Genomic DNA, 22458 nt, shown 5'->3' with positions numbered 1-22458 from the left:
TGTATTCAGATCCTTTGTCTAATTTTTCAGTTGTTTGTTTTTATGTATTCTGGGATTTTCTTGTTGATGTTTTTGTATTTTTTTGCTGTTTTATTTCTTCTGTTTATTTGTGGATATTAATTCCTTGTCAGATATATGATCTGCACAAGTTTTCTCTCATTCTGTGGGTTGCCTTTTCATTTTGTTAATAGTGTCCTTTAAAGCACAAAAGTTTTAAATTTGATAAAACCAAATTAATCTATTTTTCTTTCATTATCTGTGCTTTTGGTACCTATCTAAGGTCACAAAGATTCACAAAGGTTTATTACACTTGTGTTTCCTAGTAAGAGTTTTGTACTTTTTGCTTGTACAATTGGGCTTTTAATTCATTTTGAGTTAACTTCCATATACAGTGTGAGGTAGGGGTCTGAGGTTCTTTTCCATGTAGATAACCAGCTGTCCCAGCATCAACTGTTGAAAGTCTGTGCTTTCTCCTGCAATTGTCTTTTCACCCTTGTCAAAAATTAATGAAAATAAACCATAAAGGTTTATTTCTGGACTCTTAATGCTATCCCACTGATCTACATGTCTTATATCAGTGTCACAGTCTTGGTTAATTTAGCTTTGAAGTAAGTTTTGAAATTGGTGTGTGTCCTGCAACTTTGTTGTGGTTTTTTTCTTCCAAGATTGTGTTGGCTATTTTGGTTCCCTTGTATTTCCATAATAATCTTAGAATCAACTTGTCAGTTTCTGCAATGAAGCCAGCAGGGATTTTGATAGGCATTGTATCAGACCTATAAATTGATTTGGGACTTTTGCCATTTTAACAGTAGTAAGTCTGCCAATCCATGAACATTTCTTAATTTCACTTTCAGACTTTTTATGGTTAGTATATAGAAAGACAATTGATTTTTGTATATTGATCTTACATTGTGCAACCTTATTAAATACTTTTTATACCTTACATTTATATGCATCATACCTTAAATTTTTAATATATATTGCACCTTAAATTTACACATATATATATGTGTGTGTGTGTGTGTGTGTGTATATATATATAAACGTGTATATCTATAGGATCACAAAACACTGTTTTAAAAATCTCAGGTAGACATTCATTCTTAGCAAAGCCTTTCACACACTTGCTGTGATTTACCTGGGGGAGGAGAGGGTATTGCCCCAGAGGAGAAGCTAGCACACAGCTAGCTGACACCTTCTCACCACTCCTTACACAATTTTATTGAAGGAATGAACAAACTAGCAAAGGAGACAGGCAGTCAGCACCTACCACCTCGAAGCTCTCTGCTCTTTGCAGTTTTTCCTGCAGGTAAGCTGCGATCTGCCTTCCTGTCTTCCACTTGTTGGTTCTGGTTTTGCACTGAGAGAGAGGGGAGCTAATCCTTCTTCCCCACAATAGGCCTTCGGGCCTCTGTTGACAGCCAGAATGTCAGATGTGTGTGAAAGGGCTTTGTCAATTGTGAAGGCAGATAGAAATGCTTGTTGCCATTTTTATTCTTTACTGCTACATGCCACAAATCTCTGCCACAAATCTCCTCTTCTCTGTGACCTTATGTGCTCGTTTTCCCCACCCATTCTTCATGGCGCTGTCTTCTCTCTCCTGGACTTGTGTGGTGCTCTTCTCTCAAACTTTGGGGGAGGGGGAGTTAAGGATACTCGGGTCATCCTACGTAAGAAGCGACTGTGTCCCTGCCCAGGTCTACAGTGCTCTGCTTCTTTAACCGAAAACACCCTACAGGATTTATCCACCATGCTTTGGGCAGTGTTGAGGTTTCTAATAAGGTCTTCTTGGTTCTTCGCCTCGGGAAGTATTTGTGAACATGATTCTTCTTCCTCACTGCGCTCCATCTGGGTGTCAGGAGTCATGAAAAGGTGTGACCTTGGGTGCCAGAGCTGCTCGCTTTCAACCTCCCTTCTCTCCATGAGGTTCCAGAGGTGGCCAGGATGCTGGGAGAGGTGCTCCCTGCACCTCAGGGTGCTCTCTGGACTCTTGCAGGACTCATGGCAATAGCAAGACTTATACGTTGAACAAAGGTGTCCTCAGAGGACACTCTCCAGGCTCTCTGCTACTATGAGCTTCATGAAATATGTCCCGTCCTTTTACATGGCTGTGCTTGGTTAAAATTAGAACTAGAATGCTGTGGCCTGAGCGAGCATCTTCCCAGGATGAGCCCCTGGTCATTCTCTCCTGACTTCTAGTGTTTATTCCACGTGGCTCTTCAGGTCGTGTTTTGCTCTTGAAAGAATTCTGCAGGCAGACTGAGCATGAGACAAAACCGTTCTCTCTCATCCCTGCAGCCTTGCTGAGCCCTGGTGGCCTGTAGTCCAGCAGAGCACATTGATTTGAACATTCTCTTAATGTTCTATGTTTATTCCTAAATCATTAGCTTGTAAATTCCCAGGGTAAAGGCTAGTGGATTGTTTCTGAGTGTGCTGTTGCCATATGGTGTCTCAAACGTTTAAATGTCTCCGTCCCCCAGGACTTTAAGCATTTTGACTTTCTGCTTTGTTTGATAGCTGATGGTATAGTGGGAAGAGGATGCTGAATTTGGGGTGGCTGGGGAAGGTCACTGATGTGTGCTCGGTTTCTGTGTACTCCAGAGTGTGCCAGATACGTAGTATGGAAGGTTCTCACTTTCCATCATTGCCACAACTCAGCAAAGGAATTATCCACTCAACTGATGAAGAGACCAAGACTTAAACGGTATAAGTAACCTGACCAGCTCATCCTACAGCTTCTCTAAGGCTGCGTTCCTTCAGGGCACACCATACCAGCTCTGCGGCCCAGCTCCCGGGTCCAGCCCTATGCTACTCTGCTGGGTCAGCCTGTGTCCTTGGGGATTGCTTCAGGGCCTGATTCTCAGTGACTCGGTCCCTTTCTGCATCTGAGAGCTGCTCTTTCCATGTGATGTCTCCTTTTCCAGGACTGACCACCACTGTGGCTTTGATCTTACAGCTTCTAAGATATATTCTCCCCACTTGCAGACAAGGAAACTAAGGCACAGAGAGGTTAGTTCAGTGGTTCAGGTGGCATAGCCATGTTTGTGCTGGAGTCTGGGATTCAACCTTGCTTTGCCCTTCCAACACCATACTGCGGCTCTTGGCTCTGGGCAGCACTACCCACCCCCTACCTCACACCCCCCCCACCACAACCTCCCACCCCCGTGCATGGCAAGACCCTGGTGACACCCAGAAAGATGAGTGCTTGCCATGTCAACAGTACATAGCACTGTTGTTTGGAACCTCCCAGGACCTTGTAAAGGCCCACTCTTGTGTGTCTGCGCCTTAATGTGGCAAGCCCCCCCACCATGGCCCATGGCGGTGGGCACCGCTGGCCAGTGAGCCCCATTTTGCACAAAGCAGCATGATTCTCACCTTTGCAGGATGTGCAGGGGTTGTGGCTCTGGCTTCGGTCACCCTCAGGGGTACTTTGGAGCCAGCAGTGAGCAAACGGAGCGTTGGGGTATGTGTGGGGGAGGGGGGACGATACAGCAGCTGCAGAGGCTTCTGTGCCCTCCACATTCTTCTTCCATAAGTACACAAAGCCCATGAAGGGTCCTCCTTTTTCCGTTTTAGAGGGGACGTTCCCTGACTAGTTCGTTTCCAGCCTAAGCCCCTCCCCTCTCTTTCCTCCACTAAGGGCCGCCTTACCAAATTTCTGTCCTAACATGGGCAGTTCACTCTTTCCCAAACCAGAGAGGAGCTTGGTCCTCATGTCTCCTGCTCTGTAACAAGACAAAACTGAGGTGGACAGTCAAGCTGTTGTGAGGCTTTTAATTGTAGGAAACTGCCCTGTTCTGCTCTGATCTTCCAAAATGATCAGTAGTCACAGAATTCGAGACGGGTTTCAAGGAATCCCTTGGCGTATACAATCCTCTCTACCTGGAATCTACCTTCCTCTAGCCAGCACTTCCCAGGCAGCCCCCGCTGTTCGTTAGAACTGGGTCTGGGGCCTGGCCTTTGACAGACAGACAGGGTGGTAGGGAGGAAGCCACGGACGTGACTCACTAACTAACAACTCAGGTGGCACCAGGGCCAAGCGACAGCAGTGCCTGGGGAAGGCAGGAGGACAACCATGGAGGGCACCCGGACGGATTTGTGAAGGGAAAACTGGGCTCCCCCGTGAGGGTGTTCCTGGCCGAGGACCTCCCTTAAAGAACTGGGCAGGCAGGAGGGATTGTCCAGTTGAGACAATCAAGGCTTGGTGGCAAGGCATGGTCAGTGGTAGGATCTGCTGGGAGGTGACGTTGCCGGGCGAGCAAGAGCTATGTTAGAACTCCAGTCTGGATGGTAATCTGGGAGTGAGGGAAGCGTAGGGCAGGGAGGCCACATAGTTCTTCCCGGGCCCCAGGATGATGACCCAGGATCTCTGTAGAGGACACATCACACTTCTTGGCAAGGAGACAGTTAGAGACCCGTTGGTCTGCAGAGTCCAAAATAAATGTCAGGGAGAGGGGCATGGTTACAATGAAGGCTGAAGCCTCAAACGGGGAAAGAGTTTGTAATTTTCAAATCAATTTCCGAGTCCAAACGAGCAGGTCTTCTTAACTCGTTGGTGGTCAAGGCAGTAGGAAAAGAAGGATTTACACATTTGCACGTAATACATTGTTTTGTCCTTTTTTAAGCAGAGTTTCTTCTAGTCAGAATTCCTGCATTCCTCCCAATTTCCTTCCTTTGAAGAAACTATAAACCCCTACTGAAAGTTGAATAACAACCCCCAAAATCCCAATCCCACTAATGTCCTGAGTTACAGCTGGGTGAAGGATTTTCTGCAGGGAATATCATTTAAGATATAAGCAGATCCTTAAAAAGTTGTAGCAACCATATTGGAAGTGTTGCTGAAAAGGTGGCCTTACCAGGTTAATTCTTCTACAACTGAGTGGCAATTCCTTTTGTGGAGTAACTGATGCTTTGAACATGTGAATTCTCCTCTGACTCTGAGTTCTTGAGACTTAATTTCAGTGGTGCTTACATGTTTCTCCCTTTAGCCATGTCACAGGTCAGTAACTATCACCAGCACTAGAACTCGTTTGTGAATGGCTCTGCACTGCTTCACACCTTCTGTCTCATTCCATCTTCCCAAGGCCCCTACAAGGCTGGCATTCTCATCAATCCTTTCTGGAGACCTAGAAAGTAAAATTCAAAGAGGTAAAGGGTATGTGACTGTCTCAGCATTCCCAGATCTTAAATGCAGTCTTCCGGTTTCAAATCCAGTGCTCTTACATTATCATACCCCCACCCCCAAATATAAGCAATCAGGCTTCAAAACAAACAAAATTCCTTTGACTCTCAAGATATTGGCTTTTTATTCCCTAGTTTTATTTTGTGTTATCTTCTTAGAGATGTGACTACCTCTTAGGTTTGTAGTAGACAGGTTTACTAAATCATGCTGCAGTAACAAGCAACCTCAAATCTTAGAAGCCTATGGCAGCGAAAGATGATTTCCCATCCACATTACGTTGACTCTTCTGGCTGTGGCACTGGTGCTGTTATAGCACAGGTGTCATGACTATGGGCAGAGAGCTGTAAGAGAGCGTTGCCTCTTATAGGAAGGGCAGCCAGAGAGTGGGCGTGATGCCTGTGCCACTGGCACCCAAAACCAGGACATGCCCCTCTGCTATACCCAAATAGTTGAGCACACTCTCACCCTCTCTAAGTTTCAGGGGTCCTGCAGTTGATTTCCATGAACTTGGTCTCCAAACCTGGCCTCGGAGCATCTTATACTACTGGAAGCAAATAGTGATTGTCTGAGGGTTAGAATGAAATCCCGTGAATATAGACAATCCCCTTTGACTTGAAAAATCACAGTACAGAAAACCAAGCTCAGCATTAAAAAAGTTGTAATGTTGCTAAAAGGATAACTGTTGAATGCAGGAAACTTGCAGGGGAAGAAGCCACAGGGCACCTGGCTGAGCCTGGCTGCAGGGCTCCACTGGAGTAAAGTGCTCTGGGCGTGCGCGGTGGGAGGAGACGCTTCCCCAGCACTGGCCGCAGCCAAGTGTCATCGGATCACAGCACATAATGCAAATGCTTACCAAGGGCTCCTTATATAGTAAGCATTTTTATAAAGATTGGAAATTGAACACCACTTCTGTGGTTAAAACAGTTGACCAATTTAGGTAAATGTAATTGATAATAAAAACGCATTTAGATGCCTAGTGTGTACTAGTCGTTGGGAGAAAAGGCAGTCAAAAACGTAGTGTGGGCTTTCAAGGAATTCAGGATCCTCCTGAGGAAACCTGATCTGCTGTCCTGGAAACTTGGGGACAATCCCAGAGGGTGAGGGCAGTGGCCCGAAGCAGAGAGAGAGGATCAGAGGAACATTCCAAAGAGGCGCCTTCCAGGCTGCTGGGAAATTGCTCCTGTGTTCAGGAACTGGGAGTGACCGGGTGTGGCTAGAGTGTGAGGCAGGGCAGGAGGCGAGGCTGATCCCTGGAGCAGAACAGGTTCTACCCCAGGCCAGGGCTGAGCACTTCACGCAGTGCTTCTCTCTTTCTGCCATTAGCACCACCTCTGTCCTTGCCATCCTCAAATTTTTTAAGGATTGGGGATGTGGAACAGAATCTCTGTCTCAGGCTCTCTTTGCACATTAGCTGGCTAGATTGTCTCACCTCCCTTACTAATTTCAACTATCTGTGCCTTCAGGCCTCACCCCAAACCTCTTACCATTCACAAAACTCTTGCCCACCTTTGGGAGGCTGCCATGTGGAGCTTGGGTTCACGGTCTCATAGGCACACAGCAGGCAGGCTGAGCTCCTGTAGCAGGGAGCAGGGGCGGTGGACAGACAGAGGGTGTGCGGAGGAGGATGAGACTCTCTTTTCCTCCCTCACTAAATAACAAGGGAAACCGACTAGGGCCTGAGTCCCGGGTACCTGAGGTCATGACTCACTGTCAGGCTGTCCTCCCTGTTCCCGGCACTGAGCCTTTGCCCACATTAGCTCACCTGCCCACCTGCCCAGGCCTGGGAGGTGGACACCCCATTGTACAGATAAGTTGTCCACATCCGACCCCAAACTGAGAACCCTGCCAGCGGAGGGAGCCCAGCACACGTTCTAGGGGAAGTGAGGCTACCCTGAGTCCTAAGCATGGGCAGGTCTCAGGGGCAGATATCCCAGCAAAGGGTGTCCCAATCAGTGAAAGCTGGGAATGGGAAGTCATAGGCCTCTGCGAGGGAAGCCCACTGCATCCTGGTGGAAGAGAGATCCCGTCTTGGACAAAGGCAGAGGCATAGGGTGCATAGAAAATATTGGGATTCCCAGAATCAACAAAATTCTTCCAGATTTGAAAATACTTACAGAGGTCTCAGGGGCATCTCATCAGGCAGAGCCTCGGCCACTCTGGAGGACGCCTCGCCTCTCTTAGGAGACATGGTCCATGACTTAATGAATTAACTAGACTCAGTAGCCTGGCCTTGCTCTCTGCAGGACTGGGTTTGAATTTCCTTGTCTTTGTGGAAACCGGGTTGAGAACATGGCTCTGAATCATAGTTCCTGTATGCATGGAGTTCTTCTTGGAGTTCTTCCTGAGTGGGCAGCTGTCTCTTGTGTCCACATTGCCCCTTTTTATGAAGACATGGTCATATTAGATTGGCACCATCCTAATGACCTCATTTTAACTTGGTGACCTGCAAGGCCCACCTCCAAATCAGGTCACATTCATAGGTATTAGGACCTCAGTGTTTTTGTGGGGGATGCAGTTCAACTCCTAATAGTCCCCAGGAATGCTATGTAGGTAATGGCCCCCACCCCCATGTTCCCCTCAATAGGCTAGATAGGAGAGTGAGGACAGAGTTTAGGGATCTTTCCAGATGACATCCTTGGCCCATCACAGAAGCAACTATCCTTTGTCCCTTTAGTCAGAACACCTGGGAGAAATGGACCCAGGTGAGCCCCATGGAAGAGCCCCTGTGGGTATGCAGGGGTTTGGGGAGCTGCCTGAGTATTCGCTGGGCTTCCTAGTCCCATGGGCACCACACTCATAGGAGGTAACAGGAAGACCCAAATCCTGGCATATGCCAGACATCTGGAAAAGTGGCACCAAGCCCACTTTTGGTCTACAAATCTGTGTAGTGGCACTTAGGGACAATTGAAATAGTGCTATTAAGACATTTTCCAAGTTTTATAATAGGCATTGAAAAAGATTTGCTATGTTACATATGGTTGAATTTCAAATACACACACATATGTGAACAGCTTTACTGAACTACAGTTCAGATACCATATCATATAACTTGCCTATTTAAAGTCTCTAGTTCATTGAGTTTTGGTATATTCAAAGTTGTGCGACCGTCTCATAATTAATCATATAATATTTTATCACCCCAAAGGGAAATCCTTTACCCCTAGCCATCGTCCTCTGAACCCCCATCCCCTGGTCCCCAGCCTTAGACAACCACTGATCTACTTTCTGCTGCTATGGTTTGCCTGCCTTTGATTCAGAAGGACTGCAGATCAGGCAGAGGATGGCTTCCAGTGATGAGAGGCAGAATTACGACTTTCGGTACTTTTCTTATTATACAATGAATGTACATTGCCACTAACCAGAGGGGGGAAATGTTAAAAATAAAGAGAAAACTAACTCATCGTATTTAGGTAATCCTTATGAACAAATACTCTGGCACCTAATTACAACCTCAATTTTTTTTCTTTTACCTATTTTTTTTCTTTTAGGTAACACTGGTTTGCCTAACTGTGTATGACTCATAGGAATAGGCTCCTCCTCAGTTACTGTGCCTCATCACCCACCCCAAACCACCCCATCCCTTTGTCGTCTATCACTGGGCCCCTCCCCACGGCGTCCCTACCCCCATCCTCATTGAGGAGGTGGGAGGGGAAATAGGTCTGAGTCCCACACAGCCGACTGAGTAGGAATTTCAGAAAACCACTTGTTAGAAGTTGGAAATGCTCGCTTTGTACTTGTTTGCTCTACGTTGGCCTTCCAAAGACCCCCACGTCCCCCTTCTTGATGTCTTCCCATCCTTAATCGGGCGACCTTGCTCGGCCTTTAACAAATTGTTGGTTGACTCAGGTGAGAGGCCCTGTAATTAAGCCATATCCTCTTGCCTCTTTAATAACATTAGAGACAGAGAGTATAATTCTGAGAGGGGACAGAAGGAATCTGTAATTTAGTGTCCTTTTCCTGCGCCAGTGTGAACTTAGTGCATGTAGCATCTTGCATGCTTCAGGTGTAAAAAGTGATCCGTTGTCTCAGCAAGTGTGTTTTGTGAGCAAAATACATAGTGAGTTGATCCAACAATTGGAGACTCTTTGGATGTATGTCTGGCTTACTTGGGAGTTTCACACGTCACTGACCTTTGAGGGATGGACCTAATGTGGGAGGGAAGCTAGCTCAGCTGGGTTATAACCAGACAACCCGATCCTCGCCACCGTCACAGAAACTTGCCAGTTGCCTGAGCTGGAAATATGGGCACCCCTTTCTTGGCTAGCCCTGTACCTCTGTACCTCACGTCAACTTAGTTCGATTGCAGTCTTTCCGCTTGCCTCCTCTCCTCAATCTCCACTGCTCCTTCCCTACACATTGCTCACCTGGGTGAGGATATAACCTCTGTATTTACCCACTCTCTGACCCCCTCCTGCCTCCTCCCACTCTGACTTCCGCCAGGGATGATGGTCTTCCACCTCATGTACACTGATGGCCTTTTGTAATCTGACCCCTCAGCTGTCCAGTCTTTCACTCACAGCTCCTCCCCATGTATCCGTGTTCCCACCCCAGCAGGCCTACAGACTCCCTGGTGTGTTATAGCCCTGTTCATAGGCTCATAATCCGGATTCCATGGATACAACACAAGTAGACAATGTGAGTGTTTTAATATCGAGTGCACACCTCTGTGTGTGTCTAAAAGGAAGGTCCTTGACTTTCATAAAATTCTTAAAGAGGATCTTTGAACCCTCAGTTTTTGTGCTCAGGGGACTGAATGTGTTCTCTTTCTGCAGTGCCTCACCTGTCTGCCTAATGAACTTTTCTTGAAGAGTCCCCTCAAAAGTCACCTCCTTTGTACTCGATGTCCCTTTCTTGCTGTCCCATGGCTCTGCTTGCCTAGAACTTCCCAGCTAGAACTTAATTACTTGTTTACATGCCTATTTCCCCTACTGGACCACAAGCTCCTAGAGCCAGGAAATGTCCCTTCTCTATTGCCACCTTCAGCACCGTGTCTGGCATATTTCTCCCTGGAAAGCCCACACTCAGTTGGGTGATGGGACTGAGTGTTGAGAATGACATCATCATCTCAGAGCACTGCTCCTGCCTTGTTTACCCTTGTTCACCCAGATTAGGAGCTGAGTCCATGGGGTGGCTGCTCGGGTTTGTAGGCGTTTACTCTGACAGGCTCAAGGCCAGTTGTCTGGCATCTATGTGGAAAAAATCAGACTTCATTTGCTGTGGGAACTTAGTAGACATGTAATGATTTTTTTAATTACCTCTTGACAAATCTTGATCTCTTGGTTTCCCTTCTTTCTTTCATTCTCTTTCAGATTGATGCACTGAGTAAAAGAAGCAAAGAAGCTGAGGCAGCCTTCTTGAATGTCTACAAAAGATTGATTGATGTTCCAGGTAAGCCCATGCACTTAGAACCCACCAGTGGGTCTTGGTCTGGTGAGTTGGTGGGTTTCCAGATTGTTCTAATCAGCTTTCCTAAGAGAATTACACTATCAATGGCAACTTGCCTCAGAAACTGGTGTGTTCTGGGCACATGAATTCTCCAAAATCTAGACTTTGGATGAGCATGGAAATTAGATGCACAGTGGTTAATCTCATCATCTCTAGTTGGTGCAAATATTTGGAGCTACTTTTAGATTTGGTATAAAATGCTACATTTTTCACAGAAAAGAAATGGAAGTTGTGTATGTGCTGTGCAGGTGTTGTGCATGTTTATGGCCTTGGGCTGGCCATTCCTTATTCAGGAATGGGCCTAGCGGTACACCTGGAATCCCTCCCCTTCCAGGTCATCCAGGGATCAGTGACCTCTGGCTAAATCTTTCACTTAAGTATTAAAGCCGAAGAGCAAGTGGTAACCCCATTAGCGGTAACCAAATATATGAGTTGTTTCTTCTGTTACAGGAATTGAATAGTTAAAATTAATAATGTTTTCTGTACATTCGGATAGATAAGATGATGGCTTTCCATTCCTTATTTTAGAAATCAGGGTGGAATATAGGCACCTTAACCCCCCCCCCCCCGTCTCTTTGGTTCTATGTTCCTAGGTGTTCTACTCACCTAGATTCTGTGAGAGACATGATTGCTAGGTCCTAGATCGGTTCTGAAAAGCCTCAAATCAGAAAATTAGGAAAGGCACTTGAATGTGCTCCTCTGCTGACCAAGGAAACCAAATTACCACACCCCTCACCTCTCCACCCATTGAAGTTGCACACTTGCCCTTATTAGTAATCCTGCAAACATCCTGACATTACTTGCTTTAACAAAGCAAGGTAGAAACAGGTCTTCTTTGTATCTGAATTTGTGTTCTAATTCAGGTGCACTGTGGTATTTGCTGTCCTCTTGGAGGGACGTTAGTAGAGGCCATATCAAGCAAGGAGCTTTGGAAAACACTTTTAACAGGGAGTAGGGAGATTCATGTTCTCTTGTTGTGAGGTCTTGGCCACATTTCTTTTTCTCTCTGTACATCAGTTTTCTCACCTATAACATGGAACAGGATGAGAGGACAACCTACTGATGAAAAGGGTTTTTTTTTTTTTTTTGTCTTAACCTTTTGCTGTCTTAGAAACTTATCCAGCTCTTAATTGCAAATTCTAGCCTTTTGATTTTTTATGAGAGTTTGTATCTGCCTAGGGGTTCCCTGAGGGCTCTGATGAAGACACATGAGAGGCTCCTTCACAATAGACAGACTATTTGATGCCCAGGGTGGTCAGTTTCCCAGGCATCAGCAGCTTGTGGGCTCATTTACATTTTATTATGCAAGTGCGAGTTTTGTGTTGGTGACTTTAGTTGAATGGAGGCTGGTTTATCTTGTCTTTGATAAAAATCCAAAGGGGCTGTAGTTGCTGTTTTTTAAAAGCCGCTTTTGAAAGTTTAATTTGCATCTGTGTTCTCCCTCAGTGAAGTTTCTCAAGTGGGCAGCCACTTTAACAAGTTATTAAGATTCTTTTTCCGCAGTTATTTTCCATCTTAATTTCCCAAAGGAGAAAAAAAAAGACTGGTTTTCCAATCAATATGGCTCTTTACCTGAGCAGACCTTATTCATGTACATATATAATTAATTTTTATAGTATTTGATCTTTATGGGGTTTAGTCTTCTCTTTTCACATAATACTGTTCCATCAGCTTTTTTCCCATATTGGCGATATTCTTCATATTTGTCATGTTTTGGCTGGATAATTAAAGTTTGTGGTTTAAATTTGAGATGGTCGGAGCAAATACTGTTTGACATTTTCTATAATAGTGAAAGTCAATCACAGTACATCTGCATATCATGTACAGCACTTTTGCCCATCTCCCAGGTTTTCTTTCTCACAAATGCTGTGGCCTAACCCAACAAGTTACTTGAAAAGCAGACTTGGGGCTTGGCGCGCTCTACCCATGTTTTGAAGTCTGCTTATCGCTCAGATGAAGTAATCCTGCGGCTGAGGCTTACAGGAAGGGTCTGGTCAATAGCACTGCATTTACTGACAGTTACACAGTGGGGGGAGTCAGGGGCCTTAACTGTCTGAGTGCTTTAGGCTTCAGTCCATCTGAACCCAGAGACATAAGTGGGGTGCTTTAAGTTCTTCTAGTTGGCAAGAACCAGTAGTGGGAGCTATTTCAGAAACATGAAATGTGCTTTGGGCATACTGAGACAGGTGCCTCAGCCCTGTGTCTGGGCTTCTCCAGGAGCCGAAGAAGTGCTGACCAGCCAGCCCAGGGAAGAGGTGGCACCATAGTCCCACCAGCACAGACTGGCATTAAAAGCAGCCCTTTCTGGAAATTGTGTATTTATGGTCTGCTGGCCCTACTAGAATGTAAGCTCCCTGCGGACAGCCTTGCTTTATCATGCTGTGCCTAGCACCTGGTGCAGCACCTGGCATGCCACATTGGCTAACTCTGTTACCCAGAGCTACCCTGGAGTCCTCCACAGCAGATCTTATCAACAGACAGGCTAGTGACTCTGAAAGCTATTTCGACTCCCTGTTGCACTCCTGAGTGTCAACCTGCATGTCCATTTGCCTCCTGGACACTCCCACCCAGAAGGCTACTGGGCACCATTAAGCCCCCCAAGTGTGTTTCTGTCCCCCAGTTCTTCTCTTTGCAACATCACCACTTTCCACCCAACTGCTCACACCAGAGCACCGGGTCACCAAGTCCTGGCCCTCTTAACCTCCAGAATGTTCTCACTTCTGTCCACTTTTGCAACCTAATGTCTGCCTCCATCCTGGAGTCAGTCCTTCTCTCTTGTGTCTTCAGTATTTAGATGTAAGTCTTGGGATTTGCAGGTCTGAATTATCCAGGTTGTAGGCAGGTTAGGCTTCTTTCCACTAATTACTTCTTAGTTCTTCAGATTAACTTGAGACTGTTTCCTGGCCTCCCAGGTCAGGCTTAGGTGCCCTTGTCTCACATGCCCTGCTCCCAGCACCCTGTGCTTACCATCTTAGCACTCCAGGTATGCATCTGTTCTCCTTTCTGGCTAGACGGAGAGATGGGGCAGTATGATATTGCCCCTAGTTATTTCCCTTGTGACTACCCTGGTATCTGCCTTTTAGCAGAAACTCAACAAATATTTGTTGAATGAATGAATAAATGAACCGATCAAAATTTTTTCTTAAATGCTTTCTGAGTTTTCCTGCTCTCAGGCTTCAGTTGTTCACATTGAACCACCCTCCTGAGATTGACATTTGCGTTGAGGGAGCTACTCTGGAGCGTTGTAACAACCTAAATTGCAATAGAACAGAATACACTTTCCATTGAGTTGTAGCAGTTTAATAGCTCTCTGAACTCTTATTTTTCTTTGGTGTCACTCTATAAAAATTTACCTGCCTACATAGACATTTCTATGACACTTAGCATTTGGGGTTCATCAAATTGGCACATGTGCTCCAGAGACCTTTGATTTTGTGGCCAGTACCGACGCCCAGAATCTGAATTTGGTCCAACAACCGTCCTGTTGGCGCCCCACGCTTTAACAGCAAGCACCAGGTGTGGGGTCTCCCTCACTCTGTTCCCCTTCTGCACGCTGCTCTGCCAGTGTGTGGCTCCATTGTTGAAGGGACTAGAAACTGAGGGGTCCCCTGACTCTTCTTCCACAACCAAATTCCAAATAGTGCTATTTTTCCTTGATATTAAAGACACCAAATAAGCATTTAAATACATAATCATCCTGTTGAGCCCTCCAAACAGTAAAAATAGTTAAGACCTCAGCATTTATGTTCTTTCTCATTTGCCACCAGATTGTTCCTCATTCCCCGAGTCAATTTTGAGAGTATTTAAAAAAGCTTTTTATTGGGAAATTTCCTACTTACTTTAGCCATACCTCGTTCACCTTCCATGCTGCCGTATCCCTTGTCTCCCCCGGGTTCCTTGGGGAGCACCTTCGAGGCTTCCCCTGCTCTGTCTCGGGCCAATGCTCAGCCCCCAGGACAGAGCAGGTAGAGAACCTGCTAGATTGCCTCCTGTTCTCATGGATTTTAGAGTCTGCTGGGAATGCGGACATTAAAAAGTCAGTGTAGAAATACTGAATTTAAGGTGTAATAAGTGCCTCAGAGGCTCAGCCTGTTGGGTGTAAGAGCATAGAACAGGAAGGATGGGGCAGGGTCAGAGATAGTTGCCCTGGGCCTGTGAGCTGGATGGGCAAGAAGCTAAAGCGGCCATGTTCTCCACCATCCAGAACAAGACACTCGCAATGGTCAGGGGGACACTGGTCAGAGTTACCCCTGACTACAGGGCAAACGCCAACACGGTCACCTAGCAGTGTGGTCACTTGATAAATTTTGTGAAGGATTCTAGACTTTTTTTTTTTTTTTTTTTTTTTATTTTTATTTATTTATTTTTTTAATAAATTTTATTGTTATATTCCCCATACAATTGCAGCCCCCCATTCTGACCCCAATCCCTCCCCTCCCGCCCCCGCCCCCCTAAAAGTGTCTCTGGTTCATAGTTTTTTGTTGATTTTGATTTTCACTTTCTTATAGTTATTCATTTTCCTGGTCCCTTATTTAAGTTTTCTAGATTCCTGCTATGAGTGAGACCATCCGGTATTTTTCTTTTTCTTTTTGGCTTATTTCGCTGAGCATGATCCCTTCCAGCGCCATCCATGTTGCAGCAAATTGCATGTGTTTATCTTTTTTGAATGCTGAGTAATATTCCATGGTATATATGTACCACATCTTCTTGATCCAGTCATCTATTTTTGGGCATTTGGGTTGTTTCCAAAGCTTAGCTATTGTAAACAGTGCTGCTATAAACATAGGGGTGCAGGTGTTCTTTGGAATTGATGTTTCTGTGTCCTTTGGGTAAATACCTAGGAGTGGAATTGCTGGGTCATATGGAAGCTCTATGTTTAGTAGGTCCAGAAATCTCCACACAGCTTTCCACAGTGGTTGGACCAGTTTGCACTCCCACCAACAGTGCAGAAGAGTTCCTTTTTCTCCACACCCTCGCCAACATTTGTTGTTGCTAGTTTTTTTAATATGTGCCATTCTCACTGGTGTAAGATGGTATCTCATGGTAGTTTTGATTTGCATTTCCCTGATGACAAGTGATGTTGAACATTTTTTCATATGCCTGTTGGCCATTTGCATTTCCTCTTCAGAGAAGTTTCTTTTAAGCTCTTCTGCCCATTTTTTGACTGGATTATTTTCTTTGTTGTTGTTGAGACTCATCAGCTCTTTGCAGATTTTTGTGATCAGTCCTTTATCATTAGTGTTGGGTGCAAAAATGTTCTCCCAGTTGGTGGGGTTTCTCTTTGTTTTTGTTATTGTCTCTTTTGCTGTGCAAAAGCTCTTTAATTTGATATAGTCCCAGCTGTTTATCTTTGCCTTCACTATCACTGCTTTGGGTGATGTGTCTGTAAAGATGTCTTTGATGTGCAAATCACGTAGTGTTTCGCCTATATTTCCTTCTATATATTTTATGGTTTCAGGTCTTATGTCTAGTTCTTTAATCCATTTTGAGTTGATTTTTGTGTATGGTGTGAGGTGGTGGTCAAGCTTCATTCTTTTGCATGTAGCGACCCAGTTTTCCCAGCACCATTTATTGAACAAACTTTCTTTGCTCCAATGCATAGTCTTTGCTCCTTTGTCAAAGATTAGTTGACCATAAACCTGTGGGTTTATTTCTGGATTTTCTATTCGATTCCATTGGTCTGTATGTCTGTTCTTGTTCCAATACCATGCGGTTTTGATGATTATGGCTTTGTAGTATAGTTTGAAGTCTGGGAGTCTGATGCCTCCATTCCCTTCTTTTTTTTTCAGGAGAGCTTTGGCTATTCGGGGTTTTTTGTGATTCCATATGAATTTCATCAATAATTGTTCTATTTCTTTGAAGAATGACATTGAAATTTTGATTGGAATAGCATTGGGATTCTAGACTTTTTTTAACAGAGATACAAGGAATGAGTTTTAAGCAGGGAAATAATCAAGTTTGTATACGTAAAGAAATCATCCGAATTCAGTTCAGACAACAGAGTGGAAACCGCGTCCAAGGTGATGTGAGGGGGAGAGATGAGGTCACTTGGCTTTGGGTGTAAAGTTGGAGAGAAACAGAGTTTCAGCTGTCAGCACAAAGGAGTAGAACGGACATGTGGAGAAGGTGGCAGGGACAGCGGTGCCCAGGACTCCTGACGCAGTATCATCAGCTCCATCTCTGGGCACCCGTGCCTGTCTTCCTGCTTCCCTCTGGTTTACGCCACCAAAGAGCTTGGGGAATTAGTCTCCTATTCCAGTTTTATTATTACCTCTAATTACTGTTCTAACTAAAAATGGTTTTTACCTGTTCTGTCAAACATTATGGCGATAGAATAACTTCATGTGTAGATTCAATACATTTTACACTGTTAATTTAGGTGACTTCCTCTGTTGATTGCATTGCCAGCAGATTTTATATCATGGTATATGGTCAACATGAAGTGACTATTGTACTTGCAAACATTCTTTTTAAATTTTACTACACCTCTAACTGAGGTTTCTATTTATGAACTTACTAATGACAAGCCACATGAGGGAGAGCTTCACAGCCCTCTGCTGACAGTGTGGCTAGATAAAGACACCAGGGCAGGGTCCTCAGTCAGGGGCTTTCTCCACGCAGCCTCTCTAACCAGGAGGCCAGTGTCCTTCTGCACTGGAATCTGTATTGTGGGTGAGGACAGAGTTCAGTGACTGTCCTGTGACTCATGAGTACAAGCAAAGAAAGGTTCTAGGTGTGCATTGTTAAGTCACATCCACACCCCCCTTCGGCCAGCACTTCCCTGACTTCCCTCCTATTCCGGGCCCTGGAAAATGATCTATGATATAAATGCAGATGAGATGTGCCCCCTTCCCTCCCTCCGTGGCTCCTGTTCAGGTGTGAGAACATACAGTACCTTTGAGAAAATAGTCCATAGTTAAGCAGGTGAAATAGGCAAACTCCAAGACTTACTAATAATGAAACAACAAATAAATGTCTCCACTCTTAAAATGTGATCCTCTCAGATAGCTGGCAATATTCTGGAATGACCTCTTGAAGGCTCTTGCATTGCTGAAATTTTACTGTGTTCTGAGCAAAATTATGATGGCATGCATAATCTGCCAGTAATTAACCTTGTGTGGGTGACTAGCTCTTGCTTCTTCATACTTTTCAGATTTGTTACAATGAGCAAGTATTTATGTCTATAATTTGGGTGGGAAGGGGGCATAAATTAGTAAAATAGTTAGTTTACAATCTGAGTTCTGAGTAGCTCTTAATGGATTACAGAGAAGAATTTAAGCTGCAATCAGTTACTGATCTGTGTAAAACAGAATTTTTGACTTTTCTAGCCCAGAAATGGTTTCGTTTTTTTTTTTTTTTTTTCCCCAAGTTCCTAGAAAGGAGAAAGAAAGCTGGTAGGGCTGCCGTCTGTGCATCCGTATTGCAGAACTTGGCTTTGACCACAGAGTGTGTTGGGAGAACTTCTTTGCAAGTTTTCCGTGCTCTGTGCCCCTATCTGGAGCTCTCTTGTAAAAATCATCTCTGCCTCCCTGCTTAGATGTGGTTTAGGTCCTTCAGGCACAAACCCCCAAACACAGAGACAGTGCCTGGATGGGTTTATTTTAGGATTTAAATCTTAGGAAGCACAGTACCCATGATATAAAATATCCCTTAACTTGTGAAATACCACAAGATCTGAGAGTTTCACGACCACTTCTCTCACTTTATTTCCATAGGTTAACTAGCCTGTGGTTGTAAGGGGGAGTTGGTTTTGGGGAGTCCTAAAAGAGAGCACATTTTGGAGGCCCCTCCATTCTCAGAACCTGTTCCCAGATGGCCCTGCTCCAAAATGCTCCTGCGGGAGGCTTCAGTTTGGATTTAGGAAACCACCTCTTCTGGTAAACATTCCCAGCAGCCTAGTATTGGAGGATCCAGAAATAAAGTGAAACGTCATTGTTTTTTAAAACGGTTTTTTAATGTAGTTTAATGTTCCCCCCTACCCCCCTACAGAGTGAAGTGTAGTAATCTGGTCCTTTGTGCCTGTCACTCTAGTTTCAAGTGACAAACACTGTCCCTTCATCCTGTCTGTCCCCCACTCGAGGATCACACAACAAGACTCCTGGAAGAAAAGAGATGCAATTTTGCAATATAGTTAGAAACACCCCTCACGTCTTATACCAGGGTTTAGTCCATGTGCTACTTGGTGGCCGTTCCAGCCGGATCCTGTAGGACTACTCCAGTCCGTGTATTCTGGGTCTCCTGGTGTTGGCAGCCAGAGCTGGTGCCCAGGCCCCTCCAGAGACAACTCTGTAACCTCAGGAACCTGGAACTGGCAGGATCCCCTTCACACATTTTCAGTTTACCATCATAAAATATTGTCACTCACACATAAGAGCCAACCACCAGCCCCATAACGGGACAGGAGGCGAACCGAGCTTCAGTGGACTAGGCCTGTGGGCTGCAGCCGGCCTGTCTCACCCTGGGTCATGGGACCTCCGGAGAGGAGAGGACCAGAGTGGCCCTGCGCTCCGGACTGGCAGGCCGCTCGGGGGAGGCCTCTGTGCCCTCCTCAGCCACGTTAAAACAAATGCAGGGCCTGCTCTGCCTCTGTTTGGGCTGAGGAAATAACTATAAACATTTTAAAGAAACCCGATCTAACAAGATGGGCATCTGCCCGGCTGGCCACGGCCTTTCCAAGCCGCCCCTCCCCCGGGACAGCCCCGGGGATCCTTTCCGGCCCTCGGGTGCTGTGGTGCTGCCCAGCGCTCACTAGACGTGAGCGGGGAACCCTCCTGGCCCCTGTGGGGAGGTGTCGCCTCTTCCCCCTCACCGTGACTGGGGTGGTCCTGGCACACTCCCTATCTAGACAGCTTTTCATCAGTTGCTCATCAGCATGCTAATTGCTCTATGACTAATTATGCCCTGAATTCCAGTTGATTTTCTTAATGAGACAGCTGGGTTAATTATGTAATCGTATGATTACATTAGCTGAGAGTGCCCTGGCGCAAAGGAGCGTCTGCCGCTTGGTGATGTCACCACGGGGATGGCACTCACGGGGGGCTCGTTCCCCCTCGGCCGATGGCGGGCACCGTGGCCCTGGAGCTCTGTATCCACGTGGGCTGGGATTTTAGTGAGGTCAGTCTTCTCAGCCCTCACACCCTGCAGCCTGACAGTGACCCAGGGAACCGGAGACCTAAGGGAGGCGGAGCGGATGCGCTGGGTGTGGTGTAGGCAGCACAGATGGCCCCCACACCACAGCCAGCCACCGCACAGTTGCTCCTGCTTGCTCTCCTTCTGCCCTGACGTGCACCCTTCTCGTGTTCCCCTGAGAGAATATACGTGGAGGAGGATACCATCTTCTAGCCACAGGCCACCTCTCCAATCCCCCCCACCACACCCTCTATCACAGCAGGACTCCCGAGACTAGATTGTGCTCAGAACCCACCTCTCACCTGCAGCACTCCTTCCCAGCTGCCCTGCAGGACCCCGAACATGCGGGCATCCCAGGACTTAGTTCCAAGCCTCTTTCTCTTCTCCCTTCATGTTCCTTTCCTGAGTGACTTCTAATGCTTACTAGACCCCCGGCACTGAACAATTCTGAATTTTTACCCATTCTATTCTATTCTAGTTAACTGATACATGTGTATAATTATAGTATTATATTAAATACATTGTAAATCATACACTAAAAATAGAATTAAAAGGCTATGGTGAAAAATAATGAAGAACTTAATTTTTTTATTAGCAATCAAAAAACCTGGCTTTCACTAAAAGATTATATTTTAAAATCAACTTGATGGAGGCATCATTTACAAACAATAATGTACATCCAATTTAAGAGTATAAATTAATAGTGTGGCCACCTCTAAATTAAGATAAAAAACGTGTCTGTTGGCTCAGAGTTTCTCTTATCCCAGACTGTAGCAAACATTGCTTTCTGTCACTATAGATTAGATGGATCATTTCAGGAGTTTCATATCCACAGAGTTGTTCTGTACCTCTCTCGTCTTCCGGTGGGAAGTCCATCCATGTTATGGCTGGTATATTAAGCCTTTCCTTTTATTGACTTTGCGGGATTCCACTGTATGCACATATAACAGTCTGCTTATCCATCCACCCATTGATGGACATTTGAATTATTTCCAGTTTGGCTATTCTGAGCAAACCCACCATAAGCATTCATGGCCAGTTATGTGGGCAAATGCTTACATTTCTCTTAGGTAAATACTAGGTTTTGAACTGCTGGAGCTTGGGCAGAGTGCCTGTTTAGCTTGATAAGAAACCACCAAACTGCTTTCAGAGTGGTGTCCTTTGACCCCCCTCATAAAAGACATGTGAGAGTTCCAGTTACTCTCTGTCCTCCACATCACTTGGTATTGTCAGTCTCTTCATTTTTAGACAGAAGTTTTCTTTATTGTAATCAAGGCCTACTTTTTTTCCTTTTTGGGTTCTTGCTCTTTATTTTCTAAGAAACTACAACTTAGCCCAAGATAGTATTTTTTTCTTGTTTTTTTTTTTTTTTTTTAATGAGGGTGTACAGTTTTATCTTTTCCCTTGATTATCTTTTAAGAGGAATGTTATTTTCATTTAAATAATTATAAATGAAGTTGGGCGTAAGTCTACCTTATTGCTGTTTTTTGACTATTACTTCACTTTTTCTCATATTTTTCCCGATCAAGTTTTTTATGATCTTGTTTGATCTTCTGGATTATCTTGTTTATAGTACTCTACCATTTCACATACAATGTAAGAATCTCACAGTGTACTTTTATTTTCTCCCCTCCATCCTTTTTGTGGCCATTATTCTATTTATTTCTACATGTTACAACCCTAAAATACACTTGTTACTGTTTTGCTTTTACTCAGTTACCTTTTAAAGAGATTAAAAGTAGGAAGAATAGTGTTGTGTTTTTACCCATATATTGACCATTTCCAGTGTGATTTATGCCTTTGTGTAGACCCACGTTTCCATCTGGCACCATTTTCTTTTAGTCCATAGCATATGAACATTTCTTGTGTAGGCACACTGGCAATGAATTCTGCCAACTTTTGTTCATCTGGATAAAAGTCTCTACTTCACCCTCCATTTTGAAGGATATTTTTGTTAGGTATGAAACTGTATATTGGCATGTTTCCCCTCCTCCCCCCCCCCTCAGGATCACTGACTTTATTTCTGACAGGCTATCTCCACACCATTTGCCCATCTTCCCCTGTATATAATGGGTCATTTTTTTTTCTAGCATTAAAGGTTTTAATATTTTCTTTTTGTAGTATTATGCTTATTGGTGTTCCTTGTTTTGTTTTATTTTGTTTTATTTTTTAAAGATTTATTTATTTATGCATACAAGAACTGGGGTACAAGCCAGAGTGCAGGATTCTGGTGAGAGGATTCACCAGAGAGAGTGAGGAACAGAACAGGCAGACTGACAGAAGTACACTGCTGAGGGGAGCAGCGGGTGAGACAGGAGAGGTCTGCTGCGCCATGTGGGCAGCTCCCGGCCAGGGATCGAACTTGTGCTTCTATGGCTGCGGACAGCTTCACAGGTTGTGTCCTAACCTTTGCGCCTCCAGGGAGGCCTGATGTTCCTTGTTTTTATCCTACTTGGAGTTTGTTTTTTAGATTTGTACCTTTTGCCACATTTGGAAAGTTTATCATTATTTTTCTTTTCACTATTTCTTAAGATACACCCCTTGGTCTTCTCTGGGATGTATGTGTTGTTAGATTGCTTGATATTGTTTAATAAGTTTCTTGGGTTTTAGCAACCTTTTTTTCCCCCAGTCTTTTCTCTGTATTTCTGTTCAGTTTCTGGCTGTAATTTCTAATTCACTGATTTTTTTTTTTACTTTCCTGG

General features: G+C 44.9%; 1 protein-coding gene across 17 annotated transcripts in view; it reads left to right on the top strand.

Moving 5' to 3' along the window:
- The window catches only part of CUX1 (cut like homeobox 1), a gene marked incomplete at both ends in the record, with an annotated part of 322665 nt that overhangs the window by 166983 nt on the left and 133224 nt on the right, over positions 1–22458 (top strand). For all 17 annotated transcript variants that reach the window (XM_084251633.1, XM_084251632.1, XM_084251634.1 and 14 more), the window contains one exon: positions 10492–10570. In XM_084251633.1, the coding sequence (XP_084107759.1) occupies positions 10492–10570 (79 nt within the window). The remainder of the gene's footprint in view (positions 1–10491; positions 10571–22458) is intronic.

This window comes from Talpa europaea, assembly GCF_964194135.1.
Source record: "Talpa europaea genome assembly, chromosome: 12".
Lineage (NCBI taxonomy): Eukaryota > Metazoa > Chordata > Mammalia > Eulipotyphla > Talpidae > Talpa > Talpa europaea.
This window is presented reverse-complemented; position numbering and strand designations above follow the sequence as displayed.